The sequence below is a fragment of the Grampus griseus genome (assembly GCF_964374135.1).
Source record: "Grampus griseus genome assembly, chromosome: 4".
NCBI lineage: Eukaryota > Metazoa > Chordata > Mammalia > Artiodactyla > Delphinidae > Grampus > Grampus griseus.
In genome coordinates, this window is record NC_138997.1 from 29,321,168 (window position 1) to 29,337,096 (window position 15,929).

Sequence of the window (15,929 nt, forward strand, 5' to 3'; positions counted from 1 at the left end):
GAATACTTGTACTCAAAACAAAAACATCCCATATCAGATAGGTTTCAACTCAACTAGTTTAAAGTTCAGCTTAAAAAAAAACTAAAATCTTTTTCTGTTTACTGGAAAATCTCTAAAACTAGACTCTGATGTCTGCTAGACACGTGAATTGCTTAAAACACAAGCAGAAACCAGTTACGCCTATATATAATATACAAGTAATTTGCTGTTTTCTTTTGTGGTGGTTGTCTTCCAGAAAAAGTTATGCAGAAATGCGGAATTAAAAAATATCTTTCTAATGGGAAAATAAAGAACTTTTTCATTAACATTACTTAAATGAGTCAAAACATGTTCCTAAGACTTGTAGAATAAAATATTCCAAAAATAAATTTTATGATTTATCTAAGTTCCTTAGTCCTAGAAAGTAAATATTTTGTTTCTAAAATTAGAATAAAAATTGCACGTTCAGTTTGGTAATCTTAAAAGGAGGTAGATGTAGTAAATAAAATTTTAAAGATGGTATTGTTTCATCATAGCCCTGTAATTTGCAACAAAACTCAAGAAAACAACACATATTATTATGTTTTCAAATTTGTGTTAAAAACTCAAAAGTGTAAAATAGGGAATAGTTTCTTTAAATAAAGTATTGTACTTGTATAAATTCAGATATAAGTGCAACTAGTAAAAGCAGTTTACACTAACTACTTCCCTTAACAGTTCACTTCAAAATAAATAAATATATGAGCAACTATTCTTTTTGAAGTAGTTGAAGGGAATTGAAATTTCCACAAAGATCCATAACTATAGCCATACTGATTTTCTCCTTCCCCTTTGCTTTAAATTCATTGCAGAAGATAAAATACAAAATTAAATTACTTTGTTCTTCATCTGGCCTTGATCATATCCAAAGCCATTTATCTAAACCAAGGACTTCTACAGAAAATCAGTGGCCAAATCCTAAAGGTATAACTTTACCTCACTGCAGAATTTCCCCAGGCTCCATGCTTGTCTGTGAGAATGTTGATAATTTTCTGGATTAGCTGAGTTGCTGTCACATGGTCTCGATATTTGGCTGCTCTTATCAAATGATCACACATCTTCTCATCTTCTCGTCTGTCTGCTGAATACTGGGCACACAGTGACTTGGATAGGAAAAAGAAATATCTATTAATACTATAAAAATATGGAAACAAACCCTTTACATGCATTATGAAATAATCTCTAATATGAACTGAACCAACCAAAACTTTAAAGTGACTTTTACATCACTCTTTAACTGAATTGACAGAGTTGGTGATCTACTCTCATTACAACAATCCCCCAAGAATTTATTTCTCTGAAGTCACTCATAAGATACACTCAGAAGTGGTTAATATTTAAGCAGAGACTTGAATAAAGAGAAGAAGCCAGTCATGTGAAGATGCAGGGTCCACATTACAAGCAGCATGAAGGGCGGTTGCAAAGCACTCAAGCAAACTGAATAAAGGGAAGAGTGGTATGAAATGAGTTTGGAGAGGCAGGCAGGGGCTGCATCATTTAGTACAGTGTAGTTATGGTAAAGAGTTTAGATTTCATTCTAATGCAATGGAATACCAGCAGAAGGTTAATTACAGAAGTGACGTGATTGATTTACATATTAAAATGATCACTATAAGCTCCATTTAGAGAATGGATTGTAGTGGGACAAGAGGGTTAAGGAGGGAGGCTACTGCAGAAGTCCAGAAAAGAGACATTGGTGGCCTGCAACAGTAAACTGAGCTGGTTCTCAACACCTTTAGAAAATGACAAAAACAGTTTGGTCTTTTAAACCCCAGCTCTGTAAAATGGACCACCAGCACTAGAATCACCTAGGAACTTATTAAAAATGCAGAATTATAGGTCCCACTCCATACCTACTAAATCAAAATCTGGATTTTAATGAGATCCCCAGGTGATTTATACATTAAAGCTTGAAAAGTACTTTCTTAGATATCAATTTTGCCAAAAAATTTTAGGATTCTTTAGCAATACTCAGTACAATACAATCACTAGTTTCCAAGTTGCTTATTTCTTTTCTTTTGGAATTCAGACACTTGTGGTGTCATGTTTATGGTGCTATACTACCTAGTTAATTGTTTAAAATTAAAAAAACAATTAATGTAAACTTAATTCTGGTCACAGAGTCTATTGGGATCCTTTCCCTTAAGCTCTAAATGAAAGCTCACATATACATCCACATGTATACACAACCTATGATGAGTAATAAAAATTTGATGTTGGAGCCCTTTCCTACTGTATAACAGTTTAGATAGATTGTTGCCATACACCATCCCCAGCACTGTCCCTGCAATAAGAGAGGGCCTTAACTGTCCTAAACCAATGAGAGTAATAATCACACCCACACTGACAAACTGTCTAAGGGAACAGCACTTGATCTAATTGGTACAATTAAGAGGAAAGGTCAGAAGTTTTGCTGGGTAATTCCTTCCTTCCTCTTACAGTGTAAAACAGGAAGTACATAATTCCAGGAGTATTGAAAGCTCTTTCTGTAGGAGAGAAGCAAGCCTGAGGATGAAGCCAAAACCCAAAGGGAGCAGAGCTATGAGAATTACAGAAATAAAGAGTAAGAGTTTATTCCAAATGGAATCATGAACTTCTGGATCAAAGACCAGCCTACCTTTATACTTTCTGTGAGACCTTTCTTTTTTTCCTAAGACTTTTTACTAGAACCTGTAAGCTCCTGTTCAGTAATTGAAGGCCAGTGTGAAGTGGGTTTTCTGCTCCTAACACCATAAGCAGCCCAACTGATATGGTGTTTATGTACATGCATAAGGAATCAAATATCTCTTAGTCTGTGCAAAACACTAGGCTATAGGGATAAAAAGTTGACTTAGCTTGATAGCCTTTGCCCTGGAGAATCCTCACTCCTTACAGATTGTGAGGAGGGAAGTGGGAATAAAAGTACAGTAGTCCCTTGCTATGGGGTGGGGGGAATAGGATCCAGGACCCCTACGAATACCAAAATTTGCAGATGCTTAAGTCCCTTTCACACATATCATATAATATATATTATATTCAATATATATGAATATATATTATATATGCATATGAATAAACGTAAGATTGGGAAGCAAATCAAAAACCAGACTAAAGCATCATCCTTGGTAGTATCTCTTGTCAGTCTTGGGCAACTAATTCACTTTACCTCGCCAGGTCTAACTGTTTTCATCTGCACAATGGGAGGATTATATTAGCTCTAGGAATTGTACAATTGGAAGATTTTGGCCAACCTCTAAGAGGTTAGTTTTTGTACACTAGTAAAGGCAAAGTACTTCTTTTACCTAAACACTGATATGAAGAAAATAAATCATGTTAGAAATTAGATTTATAAGAAATTAAAGGCAAATGCTGGACAGTACATTAAAAAGACTGAGCCAAACCATAGGACAATTCAGTTTGTCAAAAATATGATTTGAGCAAATAAAAGAAAATATGATTAATAAATACTTGAAGGGGAGTAGTTTAAGTGAAGATAACTAGGGAATGATTCCATTGTAACAAAAATGTCAACTGCTATGTGATATTTTCAGAGATTCATCCCAGAACTAGGCAACAACCTACAGGTTATTTCACATCTAACCCAATCATACACTGAAACCAATAGGACAACAGGACAAAATGGGAGACTTCTGAAGAATTTTTATACCTTCACCATTCCCTACTATATACATAGTATATACATATATACTATATACATATATATATGTATACATACTATACATATATATATGTATATATATATATACATACTATATGTATACTATATACATATATACTATATATATATCTTGTCTAACCTTACCTGACAAGAGGAAATTAAAATTACTGATGGAAATTAGAAAATAACTGGCTTCTATACTCCCCTGAAACACCACATACCTTCATATTAAATGTACTATTTTAAAGGCTATTATTTCTGTATTTTATTAATATTAGAATAATTTAACTTTATCAAATCATATTTTGCAAACATTTGGTGAGCAACTAAAGTTTGCTTTAAAAGGCATAATTCTATAAAGAAGAGTTCAAGGTATGTTAAATAGTAAAATGGTTTAAAGTGTTCCTTAATGGATCCTCCTTTACAATTTAAACAGCAACTTTTCATATCTGACATAAAATCTATAGATATAAATCACATTAAAGGGCTATTCTTTCCTGATTATCAATCTCTGTCTCATTGTGGAACATTATAGTCACATGTAACCTTAAAACATGATAAAAGGAAACCAAACAAGAATGTTTTGTAAAGATATACTGAACTTGTATCTATTCTTTAAAACTTAAAAATGGAATTTGAATATATTCTTATTAAAAACCAATAACAAATTCAACATATGACATATCACTCAAAGTCAAGTACAGATGAGGAATTCTGCTTCAAGATCAAACACAGGTTACTTATTGAAGGAGTATATATTTGTGTGTGTGTGCTTGTGTTTAAACTTTGGAGGTACCCCAAGAGACCTTGCCAAAATGTACCATCTATCAATAAAATCAAGGGCCAGGTCTAGTACTTGCATTCAATTTTACTTTACATCAACTTTTCTATATTCCTATTTTAAGCAACACATAAACTAAGTAATAAGACGTCACAACAATAACCCCCAAAAATCTGAATCTTAAAAACAAAAGAAATAAGCATCTTGGAAACTACTAATTCAAATATAATTGATTATTGCTAAAGAAATCTAAGATTTATTAGCATAGAATTAATAAAATATAAGATAAATACACCTAGTTTTGAAAAAAAATTCACTTACTCGCAGGGTGAAAATAAAGAGAGAAACAATTTAGACTGAACATTTATAATTCAAGTAACTATTCTGGCTCTTTAAATGTAAATAAAGAAATGAAGACAATACCACATTCAGTCTTTCCTTCCAGATGCTACGTCTCTACCTAAGTTTACTATGTGTCCTTTTTATGAAAGCTCAGAGAGGAGTGAACTTAAAATTAAGCAGATTTTTCTATTATCCTTCTGCTATCACTCTGATCACCATTCTTGGTGGTCAGACGTTTTCTGCATCATTTCCCAGTATGCTGGCATTTTCTCAAGGCTTTGTCATATGTCCCCTGGCAATATCATCCACTCCCATATCATGTATTATTATCAACTTAGATCTAGCTGTCAAATTTTTCGTATCTAACACAGCTGTTTTCCTAAATTCAAACCCACAATTCTATTTGTAGGATAGTCTTCAATCATTCAATAAGTACCTAAAATTAAAAATGTACAAAACTGAACCTACCACCTTTATCCGAAACATGCTATTAAACTGAAAAGGGAAAGCTTTTCTATTTCTGTCATCTGTGACTTCTCAAGTTCCCGCACTTCATATCCCACCACTACACTTAGCAAAACCTCTTAACCACTCTTATCACTGTCCTAATGTAGATCTTTATTCACTCACAACTCAGCTCTTCAAATAATCTTCTCTCATTTTATAAGCAGTCCCAGAATTGTTCCTAGAAGAATTTACCTTGGTAAAACACAGATATATTTATATACCCCATCCTCAAAAAAAACATGCTTGTCTAAAATATCAAACAATTAGAACCAAATTTTACTAGCTAGATCTGTGTGTGCGTGGCCTTCTTATAATTCACTACCATGGCATATAATCTTTTACATGCTTGTCTATCCATCCTATACGCCAGATACACTCAGATTATACGCTATTTCCGATATATCCTCAAGACATTTTCAAGACCCAGAAAGTATATTTCTCCTACAGCTTTTACAGGTGAAACAAGAATAAAGATGTTTATTGAGAATGTAAGATGGGAATTTGAAAGGCAAACTACTAAAGAGGAACTCACGCAGAAAAAGAGATACAGAATAGATCCTTTTGATTCTTTGGCTGAATATAAAAATGGAAAAAAATATGAAAAATTCCAAAATAATTGGAAATTAAGCAATTCATCTCCAAGTAACAAAATATGGAAAAAACATGAAATCAGAAGGAAAATTAGAAAAATTTGTGGGAATTGGCCACAACAGCATTTAAAATAAAATTTATCGCTTTCAATTTTATATTAGAAAATATTAAATACTGAAGGAAGAAATAATACAAATATTAAAATCAGATGACAGAAGCTAAGGAATACAGTGCATCCAATTTTGCATTAAAGGAATATAAAACTAAACACTAGTATAATTTGCCCAAATAAACACAAAAACTTTCAACAAAATACTACCTATAAAATGGATTATACATCAGGATGAAGTAGAGTTTATCTATGAAATACAAAGCTGGTTTAATATTTAAATATCAATCAGTATAATTCACTATAAAACAGAAAAAAAGGAGAAAAACATATCACCTTAATCGATTTTTTTTCCAAAAGCAATTAAGGCAGAGGACTGGGGTTGGCTGCGTGAACACAGCCTGAAGGGGGCTAGTGCGCCACGGCTAGCCAGGAGGGAGTCCGGGAAAAAGTCCAGACCTGCCGAAGAGGCAAGAGACTTTTTCTTCCCTCTTTGTTTCCTGATGCGCGAGGAGAGGGGATTAAGAGCGCCGCCTAAAGGAGCTCCAGAAACGAGCGAGCGTGAGCCTCGGATATCAGCGCGAACCCCAGAGACCGGCATGAGACGCTTAAACTGATGCTGCCACCACCAAGAAGCCTGTGTGCGAGCACAGGTCACTATCCACACCTCCCCTTAAGGGAGCCTGTGCAGCCCGCCACTGCCAGGGTCCCGGGATCCAGGGACAACTTCCCTGGGAGGATGCAGGGCGCGCCTCAGGCTGGTGCAACGTCACACAGGGCTCTGCCGCCGCAGGCTCGCCCTGCATCCAAACCCCTCCCTCACCCTGGACTGAGTGAGCCAGAGCCTCCAAATCAGCTGCTCCTTTAACCCTGTCCAGTCTGAGTGAAGAACAGATGCCCTCAGGCGACCTACACACAGAGGCAGGGCCAAATCCAAAGCTAAACCCCAGGAGCAGTGCAAACAAAGAAAAGAAAGGGAAATCTCTCCCAGCAGCCTCAGGAGCAGCTGATGAAATCTCCACAATCAGCCTGATGTACCCTGCATCTGTGGAATACCTGAATAGACAAGGAATCATCCCAAATTGAGGAGGTGGACTTTGGGAGCAACAATATACATATTTTGTTCCCTTTTCCTCTTTTTGTGTGTTTATGTATGCTTCTGTGTGAGATTTTGACTGTACAGCTTTGCTTCCACCATTTGACCTAGGGTTCTGTCCATTTTTTTGTTTTTTTTCTTAACAATTATTCTTTATTTTAATAAATTTATTTTATTTTATCTTACTTTATTTTATCCTCTTTCTTTCTTTCTTTCCATTTTTTCTCCCCTTTACTCTGAAACGTGTGGATGAAAGGCTCTTGGTGCTCCAGGGAGGAGTCAGTGCTGTGCCTCTGAGGTGGGAGAGCCAACTTCAGGACACTGGTCCACAAGAGACCTCCCAGCTCCACATAATATCAAATGGCGAAAATCTCCCAGAGATCTCCAACTCAACGCCAAGACCCAGCTTCACTCAATGACCGGAAAGCTATAGTGCTGGCCACCATATGCAAAACAACTAGCAAGACAGGAACACAGCCCCATCTATTAGCAAAGAGGCTGCCTAAAATCATAATAAGGCCACAGACATCCCAAAACACACCACCAGACAACCTGCCCACCAGAAAGACAAGAACAAGCCTCATCCACAAGAACAAAGGCACTAGTCCCCTCCACCAGGAAGCCTACACAACCCACTGAACCAACCTTAGCCACTGCGGACAGACACCAAAAACAATGGGAACCTCGAACCTGGAGCCTGCGAAAAAGAGACCCCAAACACAGTAAGATAAGCAAAAGGAGAAGACAGAAAAACACACAGCAGATGAAGGAGCAAGGTAAAAAACCCAACAGACCTAACAAATGAAGAGGAAATGGGCAGTCTACCTGAAAAAGAATTCAGAATAATGATAGTAAAGATGATCCAAAATCTTGGAAATAGAATACAGAAAAGGCAAGAAACATTAAACAAGGACCTAGAAGAACTAAAGAGGAAACAAGCAATGATGAACAACACAATAAAGGAAATTAAAAATACTCTAAAAGGGATCAATAGCAGAATAACAGAGGCAGAAAAACGGAAAAGTGACCTGGAAGATAAAATAGTGGAAATAACTATCACAGAGCAGAAAAAAAAAAAAGAATGAAAAGAATTGAGGACAGTCTCAGAGACCTCTGGGTCCTTAAACGCACCAACATTTGAATTATAGGGGTCCCGAAAGAAAAAGAGAAAAAGGAAGGGACTGAGAAAATATTTGAAGAGATTCTAGTTGAAAACTTCCCTAATATGGGAAAGAAAATAGTTAAGTCCAGGAAGCACAGAGAGTCCCATACAGGATAAATCCAAGGAGATACATGCCAAGACACATATTAATCAAACTGTCAAAAATTGAATACAAAGAAAACATATTAAAAGCAGCAAGGGAAAAACAACAAATAACACACAAGGGAATCCCCATAAGGTTAACAGCTGATCTTTCAGCAGAAACTCTGCAAGCCAGAAGGGACTGGCAGGACATATTTAAAGTGATGAAGGAGAGAAACCTACAACCAAGACTACTCTACCCAGCAAGGATCTCATTCAGATTTGATGGAGAAATTAAAACCTTTACAGACAAGCAAAAGCTGAGAGGGTTCAGCACCACGAAACCAGCTTTACAACACATGCTAAAGGAACTTCTCTAGGCAAGCAACACAAGAGAAGGAAAAGACCTACAATAACAAACCCAAAACAATTAAGAATATAGGACTAGGACCATACATATCGATAATTACCTTAAATGTAAATGGATTAAATGCTCCCACCAAAAGACAAAGACTGGCTGAATGGATAAAAAAACAAGACCCGTATATATGCTGTCTACAAGAGACCCACTTCAGACCTAGGGACACAAACAGACTGAAAGTGAGGGGATGGAAAAAGATATTCCATGCAAATGGAAATCAAAAGAAAGCTGGAGTAGCACTTCTCATATCAGACAAAATTGACTGTAAAAATAAGACTATTGGTGCTTCCCTGGTGGCACAGTGGTTGAGAGTCTGCTTGCTGATGCAAGGGACATGGGTTTGTGCCCCGGTACAGGAAGATCCCACATGCCGCAAAGTGGCTGGGCCTGTGAGCCATGGCCGCTGAGCCTGCGTGTCCGCAGCCTGTGCTCCGCAAGGGTAGAGGCCACAACAGTGAGAGGCCCGCGTACTGCAAAATAAATAAATAAAGACTATTACAAGAGACAAAGAAGGACACTACATAATGATCAACGGATCGCTCCAAGAAGAAGATATTACAATTGTAAATATTTATGCACAGAACAAAGGAGCAAGTCAATATATGAGGCAAATACTAACAGCCATAAAAGGGGAAATCGACACTAACACAATCATAGGAGGGGAATTTAACACCCCACTTTCACCAATGGACAGATCATCCAACATGAAAATAAATAAGGAAACAGAAGGTTTAAATGATACACTAAACAAGATGGACTTAATTGATATTTATAGGACATTCCATCCAAAAAAACAAGAATACACATTTTTCTCAAGTGCTCATGGAACATTCTCCAGAATAGATCATATCTTGGGTCACAAATCAAGCCTTGGTAAATTTAAGAAAATTGAAATCGTATCAAGTGACTTTTCCTACCACAACGCTATGAGACTAGATATCAATTACAGGAAAAGACCTGTAAAAAATACAAACACATGGAGGCTAAACAATACACTACTTAATAACGAAGTGATCACTGAAGAAATCAAAGAGGAAATTAAAAAATACCTAGAAACAAATGACAATGCAGACACAATGACCCTAAACCTATGGGATGCAGCAAAAGCAGTTCTAAGAGGGAAGTTTACAGCAATACAGTCCTACCTTAAGAAACAGGAAACATATCAAATAAACAACCTAACCTTAAACCTAAAGCAAAGAGAAAAAAGAACAAAAAGCCCACAAAGTTAGCAGAAGGAAAGAAATTATAAAGATCAGATGAGAAATAAATGAAAAAGAAATGAAGGAAACGATAGCAAAGATCAATAAAACTAAAAGCCGGTTCATTGAGAAGATAAACAAAATTGATAAACCATTAGCCAGACTCATCAAGAATAATAGGGAGAAGACTCAAATCAATAGAATTAGAAATGAAAAAGAAGAAGTAACAACTGAAACTGCAGAAATACAAAGGATCATGAGAGATTACTACAAGCCACTCTATGCCAATAAAATGGACAACCTGGAAGAAAAGGACAAATTCTTAGAAATGCACAACCTGCTGAGACTGAACCAGGAAGAAATAGAAAATATGAACAGACCAATCACAAGCACTGAAATTGAAACTGTGATTAAAAATCTTCCAACAAACAAAAGCCCAGGACCAGATGGCTTCACAGGCAAATGTTAGAATGTTCTCAAACATTTAGAAAAGAGCTAACACCTATCCTTCTCAAACTGTTCCAAAATATAGCACAGGGAGGAACACTCCCAAACTCATTTTATGAGGCCACCATTACCCTGATACCAAAACCAAAGAAAGATGTCACAAAGAAAGAAAACTATAGGCCAATATAACTCATGAACATACATGCAAAAATCCTCAACAAAATACTAGCAAACAGAATCCAACACCACATTAAAAGGATCATACACCATGATCAAGTGGGGTTTATTCCAGGAATGCAAGGATTCCTCAATATACGCAAATCAATCAACGTGATACACCATATTAACAAATTGAAGGAGCAAAACCATATGATCATCTCAATAGATGCAGAGAAAGCTTTCAAAAAAATTCAACACCCATTTATGATAAAAACCCTGCAGAAACTAGGCATATAGGGAACTTTCCTCAACATAATAAAGGCCATATATGACAAACCCACAGCCAACATCGTCCTCAGTGGTGAAAAACTGAAACCATTTCCACTAAGATCAGCAACAAGACAAGGTTGCCCACTATCACCACTCTTATTCAACATAGTTCTGGAAGCTTTAGCCACAACTATCACTGAAGAAAAAGAAATAAAAGGAATCCAAATCGGAAAAAATGAGGTAAAGCTGTCACTGTTTGCAGATGACATGATACTATACATACAGAATCCTAAAGATGCTACCAGAAAACTACTAGAGCTAATCAATGAATTTGGTAAAGTAGCAGGATACAAAATTAATGCACAGAAATCTCTGGAATTCCTATAAACTAATGATGAAATATCTGAAAGTGAAATTAAGAAAACACTCCCATTTACCACTGTAAGAAAAAGAATAAAATATCTAGGAATAAACCTACCTAAGGAGACAAAAGACCTGTATGCAGAAAATTATAAGACACTGATGAAAGAAATTAAAGATGATACAAATAGATGGAGAGATATACCATGTTCTCGGATTGGAAGAATCAACATTGTGAAAATGACTCTAATACCCAAAGCAATCTACAGACACCATGCAATCCCTATCAAACTACCACTGGCATTTTTCACACAACTAGAACAAAAAATTTCACAATTTGTATGGAAACACAAAAGACCCCAAATAGCCAAAGCAATCTTGAGAACGAAAAATGCAGCTGGAGGAATCAGGTTCCCTGACTTCAGACTATACTACAAAGCCACAGTAATCAAGACAGTACGGTACTGGCACAAAAACAGAAATATAGATCAATGGAACAGGACAGAAAGCCCACAGATAAACCCACGCACATACGGTCACTTATCTGTGATAAAGGAGGCAAGAATATACAGTGGAGAAAAGACAGCCTCTTCAATAAGTGGTGCTGGGAAAACTGGACAGGTACATGAAAATTGAATGTATGAAATTGCAACATTCCCTAACACCATACACGAAAATATACTAAAAATGGATTAAAGACCTAAATGTAATGCCAGACATTATCAAATTCTTAGAGGAAAACACAGGCAGAACACTCTATGACATAAACCACAGCAAGATCCTTTTTGACCCACCTCCTAGAGAAATGGAAATAAAAACAAACAAATGGGACTGAGTGAAACTTAAAAGCTTTTGCACAGCAAAGGAAACCATAAACAAGATGAAAAGACAATCCTCAGAATGGGAGAAAATATTTGCAAACAAAGCAACTGACAAGGGATTAAGCTCCAAAATATATAACCACCTCATGCAGCTCAATACCACAAAAACAAACAACCCAGTCCAAAAATGGGCAGAAGACCTAAATAGATTTTTCTCCTGAGAAGACATACAGGTGGCCAACAAATACATGAAAGGACACTCAGCATCACTAGCCATGAGAGAAATGCAAATCAAAACTACAATGAGGTATCTCCTCACAACTGTCAGAATGGCCATTATCAAAAAGTCCACAAACAAGAAATGCTGGAGGGGGTGTGGAGAAAAGGAAACCCTCTTGAACTGTAGGTGAGAACAGTATGGAGGTTCCTTAGAAAACTAAAAATAGAACTCCCATACGACCCAGCAATCCCACTACTGGGCATACACCCGGAGAAATCCATAATTCAAAACACACATGTACCCCAATGTTCACTGCAGCTCTATTTACAATAGCCAGGACATGGAAGCAACCTAAGTATCCACTGACAGATAAATGGATAAAGAAGATGTGACACATATATACAATGGAATATTACTCAGCCATGAAAAGAAACAAAATTGAGTTATCTGTAGTGAAGTGGATAGATCTAGAGTGAAATAAGTCAGAAAGAGAAAAACAAATACTGTATGCTAACACATATGTATGGAATCTAAAAAAAAATGGTTCTGAAAAACCTAGGGGCAGGACAGGAATAAAGATGCAGACATAGAGAATGGACTTGAGGACACAGGGAGGGGGAAGGGTAACCTGGGACGAAGTGAGAGAGTGGCATGGACATATATACACTACCAAATGTAAAACAGATAGCTAGTTGGGAGCAGCCACATAGCACAGGGAGATCAGCTCAGTGCTTGTGACCACCCTGAGTGGTGGGAGAGGGAGGGTGTGAGGGAGATGCAAGAGGGAGGAGATACGGGGATATATATATATATGTGTGTATGTGTGTGTGTGTGTGTGTGTATATATATATATATATATATAGCTGATTCACTTTGTTATAAAGCTGAAACTAACACACCATTGTAAAGCAATTATACTCCAGTAAATATGTTAAAAAAAAAAACAATAAATGCTGGAGAGAGTGTAGAGAAAAGGGAACCCTCCTGCACTGCTGGTGGGAATGTAAATTGATACAGCCACTAGGGAGAACAGTATGGAGGTTCCTTAAAAACCTAAAAATAGAACTACCATATGACCCAGCTATCCCACTACTGGGCATATACCCTGAGAAAACCGTAATTTAAAAAGATATATGTACCACAATGTTCACTGCAGCACTATTTACAATAGCCAGGACATGGAAGCAACCTAAATGTCCATCAACAGATGAATGGATAAAGAAGATGTGGCACATATATACAATGGTATATTACGCAGCCATAAAAAGGAATGAAATTGCATAATTTGTAGTGAGACGGATGGACCTAGAGTCTGTCATACAGAGTGAAGTAAGTCAGAAAGAGAAAAACAAATACCATATGCTAATGCATATATATGGGATTTTCAAAAGCAGTACTGATGAACCTAGTGGCAGGGCAGGAATAAAGACGTAGATGTACAGAACAGACTTGAGGGCACGGGGAAAGGGGAAGCTCGGATGAAGCGAGAGAGTAGCATTGACATATATACACACTACCAAATATAAAATGGATGGCTAGTGGGAAGCTGCTGCATAGCACAGGAAGAGCAGCTCAGTGCTTTTTGATGACCTAGAGGGATGGGATAGGGAAGGTGGGAGGGAGGCTCAAGAGGGAGGGTATATGGGGACATAGGTATACATATAGCTGATTCACTTTGTTTTACAGCAGAAACTAACACAACATTGTAACGCATTTATACGCTAATAAAAATGTGAATAAATAAATACATAAAAATTCAGTTTTTAAAAATATCTACTCTCTTCAAATTGATTTTACAGATTCAACCCAATCTTAATTAAAAGTTTAGCAGGACTTCCTATGGAAATTGGCAAGGTGAGTCCAAAATATACCTGAACAAAAAAGAAAACAATAATAGCAAAACAATTTTACAAAAGAGAAGTGAAATTGTAGAATTTTATACTCTTTGAATCACACTAAAAATTAGAAATCAATAGAGCATAGGTTTTTAAATGAAAAAAAGAATATTTTCAACAACTAGTGCTAAAACATCTAGCCACTCACAGGGGAAAAAAAAAAGAAATAAATTTGTCTTCACCTCATACCATACAAAAAATGCTTAATTCAAAATGAATCAAAGATCTACATATAACATTACAGCACTTCTAGAAAAAAAAGTAGCAGAAAATCTGATGAACTTGGTGTAGGCAGAGATTACCTAGACCGAAATTCTTAGACTGGAAACCATAAAAGAAAATCATAACCATAGAAAAACTGCCAAATTAGACTTCATCGAAATTTATAAAATCTGCTCTTTAAAAGGCACCATTTAGAAAATGAAAATGCAAGAGAAAAGGCAATGAGAAAAAATATTCACCATACATATAATTAACAAAGGAATTCCTTACAGGATAAAGAACTCCTACAATGCAGTAAGACAAACAAATTTAAAATCATAAACAAAGGATTTGAACAGACATTTTACAAAAGATATACAAATGACTAATATGTATGTGAAAAAATGCTTAGTCAGTAGGGAAATTTAAATAAAATCCACAATACACTATCACTATATACATACTAGCAGGGCTGAAATTACAGGGACTGACAATATCAAACACTGGCAAGGATGTGGATGAAATGGAACTCTCATAACTACCAACTAGCCAGATGAAGTATAAAATCTACAACTACTTTAGAAAATAGTTTGGCAGTTTCTTCTAAGCCTAAATATAAACTTGCAACAGCACCTAGCAATTCCAATCCTAAGTATTTCTTCAAAATGAATGATAACATATTTCCACAAAAATGTATTATATGAATATGCCCATAGTGCTTTTAATCATAAGACCCGAACACTGGAAATACCCAATATCCACCTATAGATGAATGGGTAAACAAAGTAATACTGCTCAGTAATAAAATGAAACAAAGGAGTGATACACACACAACAATGTGGATTAATATCAAAAACTTTATGCTGACAAAAACAATCCAGAAATTTGAGTTAACTACTATGTAATTCCATTTATATGAAATTGTATACCATGCCAAAGTATCTATAATAACAGAAACCAGATGAGCAGTTGCCTAGGGTTGGGTATGTATATGTGGAGAGGAACTGACCACAGTGAATCACAAGGGAATTCTCTGAGATGACAGAAATTTTCCATATCTTGATTATGACAGTTACAAAGGTATATACACTTGTCAAAACTCATCAAACTGTATATTTAAAACAGGTGTATTTTATTACGTATGAACTATACTTATTCAATAAATTATATTTAAGAAGTTTTTTAAAAATGAATAGACAAGGCACTGAGAAGAACATAGTTAAAAAATTCTTACTGAAAAAATTAGCTCATATACCAAGTAGGTAAATACCCCCTATAAATCAATAAGACAGATAACCAGTAAGACATATAAGTAATAAATTGGGAAAAAGATAAACAGGTACTTCATAAAAGTACAATAAAAAATAGATAATACAGGGCTTCCCTGGTGGCGCAGTGGTTGAGAGTCCGCCTGCTGATGCAGGGGACACGGGTTCATGCCCCGGTCCAGGAAGATCCCGCATGCCACGGAACGGCTGGGCCCGTGAGCCATGGCCGCTGGGCCTGCGCGTCCGGAGCCTGTGCTCCGCAACGGGAGAGGCCACAGCAGTGAGAGGCCCGCATACCACAAAAAAAAAAAAAGAAAGAT

At 36.3% G+C, this 15,929-nt stretch overlaps 1 protein-coding gene across 1 annotated transcript in view; it reads right to left on the minus strand.

Moving 5' to 3' along the window:
* The window catches only part of LRBA (LPS responsive beige-like anchor protein), a 600,745-nt gene that overhangs the window by 378,287 nt on the left and 206,529 nt on the right, over nucleotides 1–15,929 (minus strand). The window contains exon 25 of the mRNA XM_082652852.1: nucleotides 955–1,121. Coding sequence (XP_082508978.1) covers nucleotides 955–1,121 — 167 coding nt within the window. The remainder of the gene's footprint in view (nucleotides 1–954; nucleotides 1,122–15,929) is intronic.